Genomic DNA, 19,130 nt, shown 5'->3' on the forward strand with positions numbered 1-19,130 from the left:
TATGCAGCATTCTTTTGAAATCTAACATTAAAAATTAATACGCTTGTGTTGTCTTTTAAAGGGATAGTTCACCCAAAAATGAAAATTCTGTCATCATTATTCACCCTCAAGTTGTTCCAAACCTGTATGAATTTCTTTCTTCTGCTGAATACAAAAGAAGATATTTCGAAGAATGTCTGTAACCAAACAGTTGATGGGCCCCATTGACTTCCATAGTATATATTTTTTCATATGGAGGTCGATGAGACCCATCAACTAGTTTTGGTTACAGACTGATTGGTAACCAGGCCGGCATTCTTCAAAATATTTTCTTTTGTGGTCAGCAGAAGAAAGAAACTCATACAGGTTTGGAACAACTTGAGGGTGAGTAAATGTTGACAACATTTTTGGGTGAACTGTCCTTTTAAGAGAGCATTTTCATAAAAAGGTGTCACAGACTTTCATATTTAGGCTCTGGTCAGATGTGATTATTTACACAAAGACAAAAGAAATTTACAAGATGGTAAAATTAGTGAGGGATTACAATTTTTGGCTTGCATGAGGGTGTCAATGTTAATATTTAATGTGGATATTTTTAACCATCTTTTGAGTTTCTTTTATAATATCATAATGATTTCTGTAATTTTATTGAACAGAATTGAAGTTACACAAAAAGTCGCTTTGGATAACAGCGTCTGCTAAATGTAAAATGTAGGCTATCTCATAAAATCATAAAATCCATTGCTGGTGCATACTAGTAATGTTTGAGCTGTTGTTTTCCCACTAAAATGATGTCACTTCCTGGAAGATAATGTTATTAAGGAACTGGCTTTTACAAAACACTAACAGGATGGAGAGTGATATTGAGGACACAGAAAAGCCTGTAGATTGATTGCCAATTAAAACGATATTCCCAAAGAAAGATCAGAAGATGTTTTTATATTTCTCAAACCAAAGTAATTCATCACATTTCCAAATGAGTTTTTAGCATCACAACTGTTTTTAACATTGATAATAATAATACATGTTTCTTGAGCAGAAAATCAGCATATTTGAATTATTTCTGAAATATCATGTGACACTGAAGACTGGAGTAATGATACTGAAAATTCAGCTTTGCATCACATGAATAAATTACATTTTAAAATACATTAAAAAGAAAACGGGTATTTTAAATTGTAATAATATTTCACATTATTACTGTTTTTACTGCTTTCATCAAATAGCCTAAGCATGGAAAAGTGTAAGAAAACTAACCAATATGATTTAATATATCCAACACATGTAGACATGTGAACATGATTCTGAATGTCATCGCAGGAATGACCCAACAGTTATTTTGTCCTCCATTTTTAATTTGAAAAGCACACCCATGAGCTATCAGATCAACACTGGTTTAAAACTGCATGTTCTCTGCCTCTATTTTTAAACATGATCTAAAATTACTATTTGGGTGCTTAACTACCTCTTTCTCATTATTAATAGTAACGTGTAACCTAAGATTGTCTATATTTACACCCATAGCATTGTACCCGCGTCAATATGTCAGTGGTAAACACCTCAGAGTATAAGCTCAGCATCTCTTTACATAGTCCGCCACATTAAGGACTTGTTGTTGTCATGATTTTTGCAGGATTAGTCAGAGTTCCTGGGGAATGTGACACTCGGTCCCACACCATCTCCCACATAACTGTGAAGCAGCTTTGAGAAGCATCCTTTTTATTTTTATACATCGTGTAACTGTAGAGGTTGCCAGGTGTAATACATTCTGGGCTGTAAGACCGTGGGCAGAAGTGGAAGTGCTGGGTCATGTTGCTCATGGACAGTAACCAGCGGGCAGTGGTGGTAACTTGCTCAAAGTGACAAGAAGGTCACTGGGTTCATTGACGTGAGAGTTTTCAAGCAGAGATGGAGGCAGACGTCCAGGTTGCTCAATTCCCAGGCTAATGGTGTCTGGTTCATTCAGGTTTTTATAGACCTGTATTTTCATTTTAAATCTGAGTCATACTTCCGTCCAAGTGTTGGATTAATCATGTCAGTCAATACTGATTGAAGAGCTCCTGAGGTTTCATATTCATATGATTGTTTTCTGAGAAATAAAATATCATGAGTACGTCTCTCATCCTAACCGCTGGAGTTTCCTCATTTCCTCTTTTTACTCTCAAAAACGCAAGTAATCCCTCTTCACAGCTTTGGTAAAGTTGTGCAAGTTAATATAGTGTGTGGTAAGTAAACGATAATGTATAGTCAGGCTGCTGTTCAAAAGTATGGCATCAGTGAGATTTTTTTAAATGTTTTTAAAAGAAGTCTCACATGCTTGCTCACCAAGGTTCGCCTAATACAACGTGATTTATTTGTACGTTTTTGTACGTTCCTGACGTAAAATTAAAAGGATAGCAATAAAAAGTGAATGCTGGAATAAAAAAATGCCTCCATCTTATCTTGAGTTTACAGGTATAGTTTGAGCTAATACATCACATACTAGTTTTTAAGTGGATACATTCATTGTTATCTTCAAATGAATGCTAACTGTCTCTCAGTTTGGAAAGAGACCCAGAGAGGAGAAACCCGGGTGCTTTCAGGCTGTTTTCATGTTGACGTCACCTCTCATTAGGTTATTCGTTGGCTACTTACAGCCGCTGGAGTCTGTAATCAGTTTTACACATTAGGGTGAAGTCTAAACCTTCTGATTGAGTCACAAATATGGTGGGGGGTAGGGGTCAGTGATTTGCTAATTAGGCTAATCTGTAATGCATGACTATTGTTGTCTTCGGCAAGTAAGCTGATGTGTTCCTCATGTTCTATCAAATCGTGCCTCAGGAAAATGACCTTGATTCCCTTCTACATATGCTATCTCGTACATTTCTTACATCCAGACAGGAAAACAAGTGCAGTCTGTCAAGAAATTTCCTTCAGAGAGGCTCTAGAGGAAAGACATGTACATCTTTTTTTGGGGAAGAGCGGTTTGTAGTCTGTTTCTGACAAGGATATAACCACATGCTCTAGATTGTGGGAGGCCAAATATTATAATTTAGAAAGCAACCATTGTATTACACATATTGGTTGACTAATAATCTGAATATTATGGATGAGATGCCCCTCAAATGCCTACAGTGGTAGGTTAGCCTATGTCCTGGTTTCCATTATGGATGGAAATGCTAGTTCAGACACAAACTCTGATTAGATTATTTATTTAAATGTATTAATTAGATTATTTATTAGAATTTATTCAAATCTATTAGGCCCTGGAATTTATTTAAATTACTTTTATTGTTTACATTAAAATCACAGTAAAATGTGAACACAGGAATTGTTAAACGGAATCGAAATGCATGTGTTCCAATCCCCAGTTCTTGGAAATAATAAAAAAATCCTAATTAAAACTCTTTGTTGTACACTATTTTTAAATGTCTCTTACTTTTGTTTTTTCTTTCTCTTTTCCAGCTATGTGCCTCTTGTGTGTGAATAATGTACAGTGATGGTGCCTTCTCAGACACACGTGATGCTCAAGTGGCAGGAGCACCTGAACAGCTCCTGGGCAGCGGAGGACAGCGTTCAGACAGCCACACGGCACGGAGCGTCTGCTCTCTATGCAAAACTGCTCTACAACAAGGAGGTTGTGGGCTTGGCCCAGCCGGTGCAGGACCTAATGGGTCCACGCTTGCCTGACTTCCAGTACGAATCCAGTGCTGAGGAGGAGAAGGAGGAATATCTATCCGCGCTGCTACACAGTCAACGATGCCTGGCCCACCGCATGCTGGCAAGGACCCCCTTTGCCCTATCCCTCCACCACAGGCTGGTGATCCTCCAGAGGGTGTTCTACGCCCTCCATAGCAAGTATCATGACCGATTCCGAGCGCCGCTCCCCCCACAGCCCTCATCCTCCAGTGCAGAAGGGGGCACTCTGGAGTCAGTGTCTGAGCCTTGGCCAACAGGCAGTTCCCGTTCAAAGTCGGGCACGGACGTTCTTATTGAAATGGGTGTCCGGACTGGGTTGAGTCTCCTTTTTGCTCTACTGAGGCAGAGTTGGCAGCGGGGGCGTCTTGAGAACCCACCTGATGTCGCTTTGTGCAATGAGGTATTGGCCACTGCGTCTTCAGTCCTGGCCGCCCTGCCTCCTCTTTCCTTGGCCAACGAGAACAAGATCCCAACAGTGGGGCTCGACTGTCTTGCGCAAGTTGGAGACTTCCTGAAGAAGACGGCTGTCAGCGGGTCCGGGGCGGATCGGGCGGGTCGCAGGCTAGCCCTGGAGCTCCTTCTCTCGCTAGCCTTACAAAGAGGGTCCTTGCGCTTCCTTCTGGAGTGGGTGGAGGTGGCGTTGGCCGCCTCTGCTTCTTCCAGCACCTCTGAAACAGTTGGAGTGGGCTATGAGCTGATCCATCAAACACTGCAACAAATGCGCCAGCACACGGTGTGTTCCTACACCATGCGGTTGACCTAGCGGTCATGCTAATAGCATAAGTGAAGTAATATACACAGTAATACTAATGGGTAATGGGCACTAGTATAGAAAGCTGTGCCTCTTTTGCACACAGAGAGAGTATAGAGTTACAGAACTGAGGCTAGGCTAACACCTTCCTCCATTTGTTCATCCCTCCCTCGGCACTTAAACGAAATCATTGTTGCTAATTGTTACTGTACTTCTAATACATTAGCACCATAGAGTAGTATACCATTATTCTGTATTCCTCTCATGGAGGGCAGGAATGGCTCAAACGTTTTTCCTTGCTCTAAATAAGATTGCGGCTTTCATTTGACTGGGAGCTCTTGGCCGACTTCCCAGCACTGAAAGCCGCACGAGCCACACCAGACCTGCCATGCTCTTATTTATTTATGTCTTAATTAATGGGAAATATGTCTACTTCAAGGCTTTTGTGCTTGAAGTTCAGCAGAATTTGTTCCCCATATTGAAGCAACTGTTTGTTTATAGATTCCCCTACTCCATAGTACAAAGTAGATTTTTTCTGTGAAAATCTAGCAGGTTAAGCACATTGGTGCCAGTATCGAGACTTGAGACTATCTTCGTAAACTTCAGTCAAAACATAATGAACCAATTTTCTTTTCATGATAATGTCACCTAGGTTGCTTGGCCACTGGATAACTCTAACCAATAGCCAATCGATTATTTAGATGTTGTGTTTTAGCAAACCTTAGCATTTAGGCCACTTTTTACTTCAGAAGTCCTACTCTACATGTTGTTTTCTCAATTCATATTTTATTTTAATCAATTAAGTGGGTTGCTAGAAGTGGAACATGGGTTGCTAATTCGGTTTCATCTAGCCTTCAAATCCTTTAAATGATAATCTTAATGCAAAATTTGACAACATAAATACATGCTGTTAATTTGATCTTCCTGTGAAGTGACAGACTTCTCTTTGGTGATATATGTTGTACTTCCAAACATTTATTCCGCTTTAACCAACCGTTTCTTGCTATCGACTGCAAGCTGGCATTCAGCCTCCATTCAATCAATAGCCAATTGATAGAAGTCCTCGCCCATTTTTATTTCACTCTTATGCATGTCATAATATGGAAGAAAAGATCTGTCACAACTTCTGTTTCATTTTGACTTCAAGCAATAAGGCAGCATTTTATTTTGTCAGAGTTAAAAAATAGAGTATGTTATCAGGTTTTTTTTTTGGTTCTACAGTACCTTTTATTTTTTGAACGATCCACTGCAGCATTTCATTTGTTGTTTGTTCTTACAGGCTTTTCGCGGTGAATCCGTCAATACTCAGGTGCTGAAGAAAGATGCTGACGGACTCTGTAGCCTCTCGCATGTTGCTCTTTGCCTTTTTGAAGAGGTGTGTTTGTGCGAATAAATCTATAAGTGTTCATATAGGGTGTTTATATTAGGCTGTTAAGATTTCTTATGCCAAGTTGGAGAGACTTTGGCCTCTATGAGTCTTTATTCTCATAAATAAATCTTTAATCTGTGTGTGTGTGTTTTAGATCTGCACCCTGGCCTCTAACTGCTTGTGCTCATGTAACACGGGCTCTTCCTCTTCCTCCGGCTCGGAGAACGACGCCGTCATGGTGTACGTGTGGGGTAGCAACAGCAGCCATCAGCTCGCCGAGGGAACGCTGGAGAAGATTTTACAGCCCAAACTGGCTCAGGGCTTCAGCGATGCACAAATGGTGTGTGTGGGTTTGTGTTACTCAAGTGTGATGAAAACCCAAATAACTGGAAGCTGTCATGAAGCTTACATTAGTTCCAACAGAGACAGCATGAGAAGGAAAAGAAAGACCACTCGGAGAAACATTTTATGAGAGAGATCCCAACGCTCAATTTGACGGCTGTGCAAAATAGCTTTTAATTAAAACAGCCAGTTGTTTTGTTGGTAAAGGCACTGTCTGGGCTGTTAGCTCATTTATATTCGATTAACAGTTTTGCAGTCTAATATGAGCTTTATAAGCATTTTTGTCAGATTTTATGGATGGCAGATATCTCTAACAGAATATGTGTTTTGGAAAGTTCTGTTATCTAATCTGGAGCAGCATTCTCTGGCCCAGCAGTCTCTGCTTTTTTAATACAGACATGTCTTTTCATTATTATTGAGAAATACGATTTAGAAAACAGCAGTCGCATCTTAATATACTGTGCCTTTTCACTAATACAGTTTAGACATCCTTGATCACAATTGATTCAATTCACTCAGCTCTAAATGGTGCTCTTGTTTTTCCACCTGCAGATTGAGGCTGGCCAGTACTGCACATTCTCTGTATCTGCTGATGGTGCAGTGAAGGCTTGTGGGAAGGGTAGTTATGGGCGTCTGGGATTGGGAGACTCTAATAACCAGTCTATGCCTAAGAAGCTGGTTCTGGAACCGCCTCGCACCATGAGGAAGGTGTCATCGTCCAAGGGATCAGACGGACACACGCTAGCCGTCACGGCAGAGGGAGAGGTGTTCAGCTGGGGAGACGGAGATTACGGCAAACTGGGCCACGGGAACAGCGCCACGCAGAAATACCCTAAGATTATACAGGGCCCTCTTTTAGGAAAGGTGAGAGGAAATAATGTCTTCTACATGCAGAATCTAGCTTTTTTTTTTCAATCGTGTCTTATCCAGAGTATTTGCTTGGGCTCTTTTGACTTGGACGAGTAAGCAACTCCCCGAATACTCTGGTAATTACTTACAATTCCATAGCTACCACATGACCCGAAACTGCATATAAACACCCTGGCAACCACTAATATTTCTTCAGAAAATGTAAGAAACTAGTTATCATTGCATTTGTAAAAGTGTGTGTGTTTCCTGTGTGTGTATTGCAGGTGGTGGTGTGTGTGTCTGCTGGATACAGACACAGTGCTGCGGTGACTAATGACGGAGAGCTGTACACCTGGGGGGAAGGCGACTTCGGTCGACTCGGTACATCACTCTATTCTTACAGACCCTCAACATCACTGAACACACACACACACACGCTCACACTTGAGACCTGAGTATATGTTCTCAGATGTAGTGTTGTCAGTGAAATACAATTCACTATTGATTTCTGTGAGGTGGTTTTAATGGTTTGAAAGACTGCTGTGCACAGAGGTTGTTGTTTTTTTAATCCTCAGAGAAATAATTGGTCAGGCAGTCGACAAGACTGAGTCAAGCTGTTGTGTCAGAAGTTCTGCCTGTCTGTCTCTGTCTTATTTTTACTCTGTCTGTCTGTCTTGTAGGTCACAGCGACAGTCACAGTCGTAACGTGCCCACTCTGGTCAAGGACATCAGTGGGGTCGGGCAAGTGGCCTGTGGCAGCTCTCACACTATCGCTGTGGCTCAAGATGGCCGAATTGTCTGGTCCTTTGGAGGAGGGGACAATGGTAATATTTCATAACCACCTTATTTTGCAATGTGTTTTTTCTTTTCTGTGAATGTGCGAGACTTCTGATTAGGCTTATAATTATGTAAGTACATTAAAATAATATAAGAAATGCCAGTTTGCAATATCAAGTAGCATAATGTGTTGTTTTGTACAGCTAAAATAACTGGAAACAAATGACAGTGAAAGCCTGTGATGAAGTGGCCATATAATATGCTTCTGTAGCATTTAAATTTTTCAGTCATAATTTAATTTCTCATGAACATTTTCCATCATGTCGCTGAAGTGAAGTCTTAGAGACATTACCAGACAAATGTGAGATAGTCATCCTTTAGCAAAGCACCTTTTTCAAGGCTGTTAGTAACGTGTACAGACTCTCTTAATAAGTCAATTTGCTATTTAGTGATTTAAAATCCTCAAATCTTCATGAAGACTGAAGTCATTTTATTTTAAAAATGTTTTGCCTGGGATTTCAAATAGAGAGAGACTGGTATTCAACCATTTTTTAAATCGTAGTTCTTTCTTTCTTTTTCTTTCTTTCTTTGATTTTTTTTTTTTTTTTTTTTGTATTTTTACAGATATTCACACTGATATTCTACAAATATTTAGGTCTTCACAGGCATCAGGCAAAGTAACATTTTTAGCTTAACATATATAGATACAAATTTATTCAAAATATGAATGAATGAATTAATTATTTAATTATCCATCCATCCATCCATCCATCCATCCATCCATCCATCCATCCATCCATCCATCCATCCATCCATCCATCCATCCATCCATCCATCCATCCATCCATCCATCCATCCATCCATCCATCCATCCATCCATCCATCCATCCATCCATCCATCCATCCATCCATCCATCCATCCATCCATCCATCCATCCATCCATCCATCCATCCATCCATCCATCCATCCATCCATCCATCCATCCATCCATCCATCCATCATTTCAAAATTCAATTGCTCCTGTTCACCCAAGGAATATCTGTGATAATAGATTTTTGTGTTCTTTTTTTCCCCACATGAATTGAACAATTTTAATTGAATGGCATGCAAAGAGGGAATATTTGACTCAAGTTTTATTTACCACAGCAATTTTAACAGCTATACACAGTTTACAGCAGTTGTCCGGGTAACATTCTGGATCAAAATCAATGTGCACCCACACATTCTTCTGTCTTCTGCCCTCCAGAGTGAGCAGGACATAGTGACGCTTACTTTTCATAAGTAGAGCAAGAAAAATTCTGCTGTGCAGCACTATCAGACATAATATCCACAGACAAGCTTAAACATGTTTGAAATAAAGGCGAAATATAGAGACAGTTGTTGATGCAAGTACTGGCACGGCCTCTGAATTTGACTCACCTTAAATTACTGTCGTCCATGTCAGAGGGATTTCTTTCTGTGCGTGTGTGAATGGTGTGTTTGTTACAGGTAAACTGGGACATGGGGACACAAACCGTGTATACAGGCCTAAAGTGATAGAAGCCCTGCATGGCTTTATTATCAGAAAAGTGTGTGCTGGGAGTCAGTCATCACTGGCTTTGACATCTGCTGGCCAGGTATATACAACCACTCATTTATCCCACAGACTCGAACTGAGTAAACACGTACAGTTATATCCACCCTTATAAATTCTTGTGTCTCTATGCTCTCCTGTGTGCGATGCAGGTGTTTGCGTGGGGCTGCGGCTCGTGTCTCGGCTGCGGCTCGTCTGAGACCACCTCTCTCAGACCTCGGTTGATAGAGGAACTCAGCATCACTAAAGTCATCGACATTTCATGTGGAGACAGCCACTGTCTCGCTCTGTCTCACGGTGAGAGAGATGGAGAAACAAATGAAAAAATAGGACTAAATAAGATAAAAAAACACCTGTTATATGTTATTTCTGCTCCACTAGGCAAATTTTGTTGCCTGCAATATTATTAGACAAAACATTTTTTTTCTAAAGTAAGGCTACAGAGTTTTGTGTTGTTAACAGTATTTATAATTAAATTAAATGATTTAATGAGTAATTTATTTTATAGAAATTATTTGTAGATCAATGATATTTTATTATTTATTTATTTATTTATTTATTATATTTATAAATTTCTTGAATGAACTTTATTACACACACACACACACACACACACACATATATATATATATATATATATATATATATAAATAACATTTTTTATTATTTTAATTTTAGTTTGTTTTAATATTTTATTATGTGCCTTTGTCATTTTTATTATATTTTTTAGCTATTTCTATATAGCTTATAGCTTTACTTCAATTTAAACTTATTTATGTTAGTTGCAAAGGCTACATTTTGTTTAATTTTTTTTTGAATTTTCTACATTTTGTTTAATAAATAAAAAAAAAAATCTAATATTTGTATCTTACTTTTTTTTTACCTTTATTTTAATTGCAGAAAACAATTTTTAATAGTTGACAATTACAATACTCATGTTTTTCCAAACCTTTGATTTATTTGTGGGACACAAAAAGAGGGTTTTGAAGAGCCGTACTAGTTACTAGTTTTCGATAAACACAATAAATGGCAAATAATGTTTTCAAGCCTCAAAACGAACTCTATAAAAGTCCATACAACGTATGCACTACATTCCAAATCTTTTGAAACCTTATGATACCTAAGTGAGGAAAAGACTAAATCTAAGTCGTTATTCACTTAAATTAAATTCTCAGATTCGCGAAAATGCTTATGCAACTTGATTGTTTTTTGTTACAGAAAACGAAGTGTTTGCTTGGGGCAACAATGCCATGGGCCAGTGTGGGCAGGGCCACACCTCAACGCCTGTCACCAAACCCAAGAAGGTGATTGGTCTAGAGGGGGTTTCAATACAGCAGATCACTGCAGGCACGTCCCACAGCCTGGCCTGGACAGCAGTTCCTACAGACAGGTGAGGAGAGAGACAAATACCTATTCAGTACTTGTGATGAGTGATATGAAGGGGCTTCCACAATGCATGTACAGTATTTCATTATTTATGTGTCTCATTGTCTGTGGATAATGGAAATAAAAAGCCCTCACTTCCTCATCTAAACCCAAACCAAAAGCAGTTTGTCCTGAAATGAGTTTGAGCCCACAGGAAACGACAACATTCTCATATTCGTCATGCAAATCAAAACCCGTATCGCTCCATCTGGAGTGAGTTTCACCACTAATGCATTAATGCAATCGCATTTCCATTTTCCATTATTCAAATATGTTCACTTAACATTGTTTTTCTGGCACGACTGAATGTGAATTATCTGTGTCTTGTGTGTGTGGCAGGCAGCTGGTGGCTTGGCACAGGCCATTTTGTGTGGATCTTGAGGAGAGCACGTTTACATACCTGCGCAGTTTCCTGGAGCGCTACTGCGATAGTATCAGTGGAGACACACCTCCTGCACCTTTCCCCTCTAAGAGGTAAATACAGTAAACACACTTGGACCAGCACCAAACCACATAGATTTACAAATGATGTCCTATGAATTGTGATTTGAACCAATAACCATTAAACAATAATATGGACTGTATAATGTATATAGAGACACGGAATATCAGATATTGCTGTTTTAGAAACATAAAATATGCAACAAATCTTATAGATAGATAGATTGGTGGATAGATGGATAGATGGATGGTGTGAAATTATAACCAGCTACCATTCAGGGGTCTTTTTGCACAGTGGCGGGTGACCTGAGACACCTGTCATTTGACGAGAAACGCTTGGAAGCAACACGCGTGCTTAAATTCACATTTGATTTATTTGTGGAAAATAAACAACAAAAAGAAAGCATTAAGGCATTAATAACAAATTTATTTATTTGTTTTATTTATTTATTTATTTAAATGTATTTCTTCATTAATCAGTTTATTTTTATTTTAATAATAATTGTAAAAATTTTAATTAACAGATTTTACTTTTTTAAATTATTTAGTTTTTTTAGATTTTTAGTTTGTTGAATTTTTTTTTATTTTATGTTTAAAAGTGCATTTTATGCTACTTTATAAAATGAATGAAGATATATGGATCAGTGTTATTTTAGTATCATTGAGATACTATTATAGTTTTTATTCATATTTCAAATTAGACTTAAAGTTTATATTTTCCATTTTCATTTAAATTTCAGTTTAGTTTTGTTGTATTGTTTCAGTTTTAGTTTTTGTGGTACATCAAAATGTTTATTTTTATTTTTATATATTTTATTTCAGTTACCGTTTATTTTATTTCAAGTAATGATTTTTTTTAAATGGTTTTAGTTTTAGTTTCAGTTATAATAATAACCCTGATATGGATTGATGGATGGATGTTTAAACCATTCCAGTCTGATGAATTGACATTTGCAATGTCAGATGTCAGTAGTCTACAGCTGTAGACTGCAAGATTTAAGATTACATAAGAGCTGTCATACAGATTATATAATATCGCTGATATTTCCCTGCTGAGGCCACAAGATGGTAAGTGATTTATGTTGACCTTGAGGTCAGAACATTTATTTCTGCAGCAGTATCTCTAAAGAACGAGAGAGAGAGTGTGTCAAATGTCTTAATGATCCCATTATGTGGAAGCTCCCAGAATACCCTATCACTTTATATGCTGCTTTAGGCATCTTTATTTTTGTAGTGGCGCTTGCAAAGGTAAGCATCATGGTTGCTATTGCTCATTCTGATCCATATGAACGCTTTAACTCTAGCCTCTTAGTTTCTGCATGTGTTTTTGATTTTTCACTACATAGCAACCTCCCAAAACAACTGCATAGCAATGCCTTATCATCCACCTAACACACCTTAGCATTGTGGCAGAGAGTTTTGCATGGGCAAGCAAGAAATCTGGTTTATCTGTGTCAACGTCAGCTGCTGGAAGACATTCATATAACAGGAATGTGACACACACACAGCCACAGGGGTAACTGGCACAAGCCCATGCCCATCTTCATACCCACAGGGATGGGGTCAGAGCAGCATATGGCCTGGCACTCGGTAAAGGTCACTTTAGACTTCTCATCTTTAAACTTGTCCCTCTCTCTCCCTCTCGGTTTCTTTCCCAGGGAACATCACCAGTTTGTGTTGTTGTGTATGAAACTGTTGTCCATACACCTGTCGCTGGCCCACGCAGGGGGAACAGGGGCCACAGTGCTTGGTGCTCAGGGTCGGCCCCTCAGGAACCTGCTCTTCAGACTCATTGACTCTAATGTACCAGACTCCATACAACAGGTCTGCCATCAAACACTGAGCTTTTATATTTATAATTCACGTATATATTCAGTAATCCATTTGATGAAGACTACTGTTCAAAGGTTCGGGATTTTTAAAGAAATGAACACTTTTATTCAGCAAGGAAACATTAAACTGATTAAAAGTGACTGTAAAAAATACAATTTCAAATAACTGCAGTTTCTGTGACCTTTCTATTCATCAAAGAATCCCACATTCAGATGTGCCATCACAGAAATATTATTATATTAATATGTATTTTAAAATGGGAAAGAGTTATTTTAAATTTTAATAATGTTTCACAATATTACATTTGCTGTATTTTTAATCAAATAATTGCAGCCTTAGTGAGCAAAAGAGACTTTAAATAGAGAATTAAAACATTAAAAAATATACCGGCCCCAAACTTTTGAACAGTATTGTACGGCTGTAATTAAATTCATATTATAAGAAATTAGTAAAGCTCACAGAAAGTGCTGAATAGATGTTGAATATCTATTTCTTTGTGTGATTTATTGTGCTCTTTGGAAAATATTACTTAGCAAGGCATATGTTAGTTGTCAGTAGCAATGTTTTCATCCACATTTATGCATGATAGAAAGATTGTGAATAAAGAGCATTCCCATACCTTGTGATCAAGAGAACAAACTTTATCTTCTGTGGAAATTGGTGCTAAAATACTAATAGAAATGGAAGTTGTAGTCATTGTAAAATCTAGTCTAGTCTAGACTCTTTTACTGCACATATTAAATTATATATTTTCAAATTATTATACTTTTAAACAAACTTATCTGCTTCAAGTAAACTTATTTTTTTTATTATATTAAAATATGGTTGTTTTCATCTAGAATTTTTTTAATGCTGAATCTCAAAAGACATATTTTATGTTCATGTTTTTTTAAAACACACACTCCCAACAGTACAAGCTATATTTTCTGGCTTACACAACAGTAAACAACTTCAGCCAATCAGAATGCTCACATATGCTGCTGGAGTTCTGCCCACATGTTAAAAACACTAAGATGATGGAATCGGTGCCTCTGTTTTCTCTTCGAGGGAGTTTGCAGAGGACATGACTTTTCACAACCTTCAAGAGTTCAGTGTAACTGCTTTGGCTGAGTCATCTGTCAGAATGCCAGTATATGAGTCATTCCCTTCACCATGGTAATTAATTGTTGTTTGTGTGTGTGTGTGTGTGTGTGTTTAGGCTGTAATGAGCACGCTGTCCATCGGAGCGTCTCTGTTGCTGCCTCCTCTCAGGGAGAGAACCGAGCTGCTGCACTCTCTGTTACCTCAGGGCCCGGAGAGCTGGGAAAGCCTTTCTAAAGGACAGGTACTCATACACAAACACTATCAAAGTTTTGGCTGTTACACGCATATATCCACATTTGCTGAGAAAAGCCCTCAAATGAACATAACTCAAGTTAAAACTATGTCTCTCAACCCGTGCCGTTCCATTGCGCTCCAGTTGTTTTTACCGTATCATGTAAGTATTGTAGTAAATGTTTGCTAATTACTCAGTGATATTACTGTTTCCCGTTCTACAGCGCCTACAGCTGGATATGGTGCTGAACAGCCTGCAGGAACAGAGTCATGTGGCGTCCCTGCTGGGGTACAGCTCGCCTGGGGAGCTGAGTGCAGGTCTGGCACTGCCGCCCACCCCTGACCGCCCCACAGGAAGTGTTAGCTCAAGTTCAGAAGCTCCAGACCACCTTCACCTGGCCGAGGTCCTCCTGAAGACCTTACTGCTCAGCATCGGGTTCTATACGGTCAGTTCAGATTGACAGACACAAAAGATTCTTTCTTTTTCCAAGCCTGGGTTTAGTTTTAATTTAATTTAAAGAATAAAAAAAAGCATTAAGTAAGCATATTAATTTGCAACACTCCCTCTTTCCCAAAGATATTTTGGAAATGGACTTCATGATTCTTCATGATGAAGTTTTTCCTGTACTGGTTTAGGAGAGGAAATATGCTTTAAAAACTGACATTCAGTTGAACAATCTACATTAGAACAATTTGACTTTTGGAAAACCACTTTTTTATCCTATAATTTAGCTGATTATCATTATTTTTATATATATAAATAATAATTAATATAGAGAAAAATATAATTGATAATATATATTTAATTTAATAATTTATAATATATACTACAGTTCAAAAGTTTGGAGTCGGTAGGATTTTAAAACAAATGTTTTTGAAAGAAGTCGTTCACCAAGACTGCATTTATTTGAGATAAAAAAATAATAAAGTGAAAACAGTAATATTGTGAAATATTATTACCATTTAAAATGACTGTTTTCTATTTTGATATATTTGAATATGTAATGTATTCTTGTGATGCAAAGCTGAATTTTCAGCATCATTACTACAGTCTTCAGTGTCACATGATCCTTCAGAAATCATTCTAATATGCTGATTTAGTGCGCAAGAAACGTTTTTTCTTATTATCAAGGTTGAAAATGGAAACAGTCATATGATTTTTAGGATTCTTTGATGAAATGAAAGTTCAAAAATGTATTGGAACTAGAAAACTTTTGTGACATTATAAATGGTTTCACTGTCACTTTTGATCGATTGAATGCATCCTAGCAGAATAAAACTTTTGAGCAGTAGTGTATTATAATAATAATTTAATTTGATTAATTTACACTCCTCTCTGGCTGCCTTTAACACCTGTGTAGTAAATGGACAATCAACTCAGGTGTTTTGGGATATATATGAAATTAAAAATTGTGGTTTAATATATTATGAGGAAACTTTTAGCAATTATAACATGTTCTCCTTTCCATTAACTCTGTTGTACACACAGGAGCGTGCGTTTGGTGAGCTGGAAAAGAACAGTGATAAACAGCGGTCCAGTCAGTCCCAGAAACAGACGGAGGCTCCATCACACTTCCACCACCTGCTGTCAGCCCTTCACAGACACCTGCTGGCCCACTGCTACATTCACACAGGCACTGAGGTACAACACATTTACTGTGAAAACCTGCTCCATATCATACCTCCCTCCCTCAGGCTGCCAGTTGCAGTGGTTACGGATTGTAGTTTTAAGAAAAAAAATTCTGTTGTGTGAGCCTTTTTAGTTAAAGGTGACATATTATGCCCCCTTTCACAAAATGTTATATAAATCTATGGTGTCCCCAGAATGTGTTTGTAAAATTTCAATTCAAAATGCCCCCCAGATTATTTATTATAGCTTGTCAAAGTTGCCCCTTTTTGGGTGCAAGCAAAAACGCGGCGTTTTTGTGTCCTTTTAAATGCAAATGAGCTGCTGCTCCCCACCCCCGTTCAGAAGACGGCCGATCCTTTACACAAGCTTCGGATACAATGACAAAACACGCGAATAATCTCACTCATCCAAAAACTCAGAAATAACCAGTTGCGGAGTGCAACCTTTCGGAGAGACTCAGGAAGAGGTTGCAACTTTTAGACTTCACCTGGACGTTTCTAAATGGTTAGTGAATACATTTATGTAGTTGTTGTGGAGTTACATTGATTCGTCTGTTTCTGGGGGATTTCCGTTGAAATTCCTCTTGTCCCTTTTTTTCTCTTGTCTCATCTGAGTCTGGGACTCTAAATAGTGTTCTGTGCTCGTCTGTGGAGTCAATGACAGAATAGTTTGCATGCTTTGCTCAAACTTTTGCCATTGCGTTAGAACTGGTTATACTGTTGCGAAACCAAATTGTGGTGTCCGTGGGTGGAAACTTGCAGATTAAGGGGCGGTAATTTTATAAGAAGATCCCCTTCCGAAATCCCGGAGCGAAATCTGATCGGCTTATTTTTTTGACATGCTTGCAAAGAAAGGCTTACCAAAAAGTTACTGTGTTGTCATTTTTCACATTTTCTGGGTTGGAAGATGCACCGGGGACCCAATTATAGCACTTAAACACGGAAAAAGTCAGATTTTCATGATATGTCCCCTTTATTTCTTTTTCCAGAACCCTGAATTGGAGGCAGCCTGCATAAAGAGCCTATTTAAAGAATTTTGTTTTTGTTTTGCTTGTGTGTTGTGTAGGATGACAGCAGCGTAGTGCTGCTACATAAGCACCTGTGCCTGCTGCTGCCATACGCTGCCGAGACCTTCAGGAGATCCACCATTCTGCTAGAGGAGAGCACACTGGACAAACACGTCATCAAGAAACTACACAGTAAGAACACACATTACATACCATCCATTCGTCCATCGAACCATCCATCCATTAGGGGTGTAATGGTACACAAAAATTACGGTTCAGTACAGCAGGGGGGAAAAACTAACCATGTTTTTATTTAACCGGGGTTTACCCATCCATCCATCCATCCATCCATCCATCCATCCATCCATCCATCCATCCATCCATCCATCCATCCATCCATCCATCCATCCATCCATCCATCCATCCATCCATCCATCCATCCATCCATCCATCCATCCATCCATCCATCCATCCATCCATCCATCCATCCATCCATCCATCCATCCATCCATCCATCCATCCATCCATCCATCCATCCATCCATCCATCCATCCATCCATCCATCCATCCATCCCCAGTGTATTGAGCTGTTTGTCTGTTTCTCTGTAGCTGTGCTGTTTGGTTCGGTGGCGGGCAGTCTCCTGTGTCAGGTGATGTACTCTCTGCTCCTGCTGCCATTGGCTGTTGTCAAACCCCTCCTCCCTCACCTGCTCTCTCTGCTTGAACATCTCAACGAGCTCAACTGTTACCTGCCCAACACTTCACACCTGGAGAACATGGAGCTGGAAGGAACCTCACAGGGTAAGCACCGTCATTCTCTGAAAACATTTCAGATACCTTAATGAATTGTTTGGCATTCAAACGATTCAAAAAGAACATATTCAATAACAAATGACAGATCATCATATTGATACACTGTGAAGAAATTTTCTGAGATGCGCACATTACTGCTAATTACACACCCTTCCTTCCTGTTACAGAAGCATCAGAAACCTCTGAGGCAATTCTGCCACCAGAATCAGATGACTGGGCATGGCTTCTTGACCTGGAGAGGTCTGTAGCTCTTGCCATTGGCCGTTGCCTGGGAGGTATGTTGCAGGGCCAGCCCCCTTCCATCCAGGAGAAGACGGCAGAGTTCTGGCTGTGTAACCCACTCTTGAGAAACGGGCTGGAGATTGACTTTGAGCAGCTGGGTAATGACCTTCCACCAGGGGGCAGCAGCCCTTGTTTGTATTGTAAGGCATAGACACATGCATAAATATAGATAAATAAATAAATACTCATCTATGTTCCTGTAGACTGGGCAATGGGTTGGCTGACGGAGGCCGTGTTCGTGGGTTGTGGGGATGTGAGAATAGCTGAGTTGTGCCTGTCAGAAGAGAACACAACGCTAGTGGAACTCGCCCTCGGCTCCCCGCGAGAACCAGCCAGCGCCCTCTGGAGGAAAATGAAGGAGTTCGCAGCGAATCGAGGTAAAAGAGGCAGGATTTTTTGAGGTTTATAGAATATGAATAGAAGGTAAAAAACATTGCAAGATATTCATTTACTGCCTTTTTTACGTTTCTGCACCACTTGTGGCATTTGCCCTGACTGCAGAATGCTGCAATTGACCAATAAAAGCCAGTAATTTCAAGTTACATTAAGCTCTGTCATCATGTGCATGTCCACATATTGACCTTGACGTGTGTGTTTTTCTATAGACTGGGACAGTAGTGGATCAGTGGGAGACTCTCTGTTAGAGATGGCGTGTCGCTGTAGTTTGGCCGCTCTGCTGAAACACGCTGGCCTTCATGAAGCCTACTGGCAGGATAAGTGAGTGAGATCCACACCTCGCCCTCTATCTCTCTCTTTACCTAGATCTCTTTTTTACACCTTTACCTCCCCACGTCTCACTTATGCTATAGTGTAATGAACTCTGTAATTAGTTGACCCAGATTTAATGAATATATGCTCTATTTAAAGAATGGCTCTTTATGTGAATATTAAAGTGTCAGTCCCTGTCTCTCTCTGTGCTGTGTGCAATCTCACATGATAAATGCCTTAGCCATAATGACTCGTTTGTGAGAGTGAGAGTTTGGTAAATATGAATTGACAGTCATGAATCCAGATAAACCTTCCTCAGTGTTTGGACAACAGCAGGGATGAACCAATAATTTAAACAG

The 19,130-nt window shown here is 39.1% G+C and overlaps 1 protein-coding gene across 2 annotated transcripts in view; it reads left to right on the forward strand.

Annotated features, from left to right (window-relative positions):
- The window catches only part of LOC308706131 (putative E3 ubiquitin-protein ligase HERC1), a 67,576-nt gene that overhangs the window by 2,241 nt on the left and 46,205 nt on the right, over positions 1 to 19,130 (forward strand). For both annotated transcript variants that reach the window (XM_081391512.1, XM_081391513.1), the window contains exons 2-20: positions 3,424 to 4,390; positions 5,688 to 5,783; positions 5,932 to 6,117; positions 6,672 to 6,983; positions 7,253 to 7,349; positions 7,649 to 7,792; positions 9,235 to 9,362; positions 9,472 to 9,616; positions 10,538 to 10,709; positions 11,084 to 11,218; positions 12,844 to 13,009; positions 14,217 to 14,342; positions 14,557 to 14,778; positions 15,822 to 15,974; positions 17,028 to 17,160; positions 17,578 to 17,769; positions 17,949 to 18,161; positions 18,267 to 18,440; positions 18,669 to 18,780. In XM_081391512.1, coding sequence (XP_081247638.1) covers positions 3,458 to 4,390; positions 5,688 to 5,783; positions 5,932 to 6,117; positions 6,672 to 6,983; positions 7,253 to 7,349; positions 7,649 to 7,792; positions 9,235 to 9,362; positions 9,472 to 9,616; positions 10,538 to 10,709; positions 11,084 to 11,218; positions 12,844 to 13,009; positions 14,217 to 14,342; positions 14,557 to 14,778; positions 15,822 to 15,974; positions 17,028 to 17,160; positions 17,578 to 17,769; positions 17,949 to 18,161; positions 18,267 to 18,440; positions 18,669 to 18,780 — 3,839 coding nt within the window. In that variant the 5' untranslated portion in view covers positions 3,424 to 3,457. The remainder of the gene's footprint in view (positions 1 to 3,423; positions 4,391 to 5,687; positions 5,784 to 5,931; positions 6,118 to 6,671; positions 6,984 to 7,252; positions 7,350 to 7,648; positions 7,793 to 9,234; positions 9,363 to 9,471; positions 9,617 to 10,537; positions 10,710 to 11,083; positions 11,219 to 12,843; positions 13,010 to 14,216; positions 14,343 to 14,556; positions 14,779 to 15,821; positions 15,975 to 17,027; positions 17,161 to 17,577; positions 17,770 to 17,948; positions 18,162 to 18,266; positions 18,441 to 18,668; positions 18,781 to 19,130) is intronic.

The sequence above is a fragment of the Scardinius erythrophthalmus genome (assembly GCF_964197995.2).
Source record: "Scardinius erythrophthalmus genome assembly, chromosome: 17".
Taxonomy (NCBI): Eukaryota; Metazoa; Chordata; class Actinopteri; order Cypriniformes; family Leuciscidae; genus Scardinius; species Scardinius erythrophthalmus.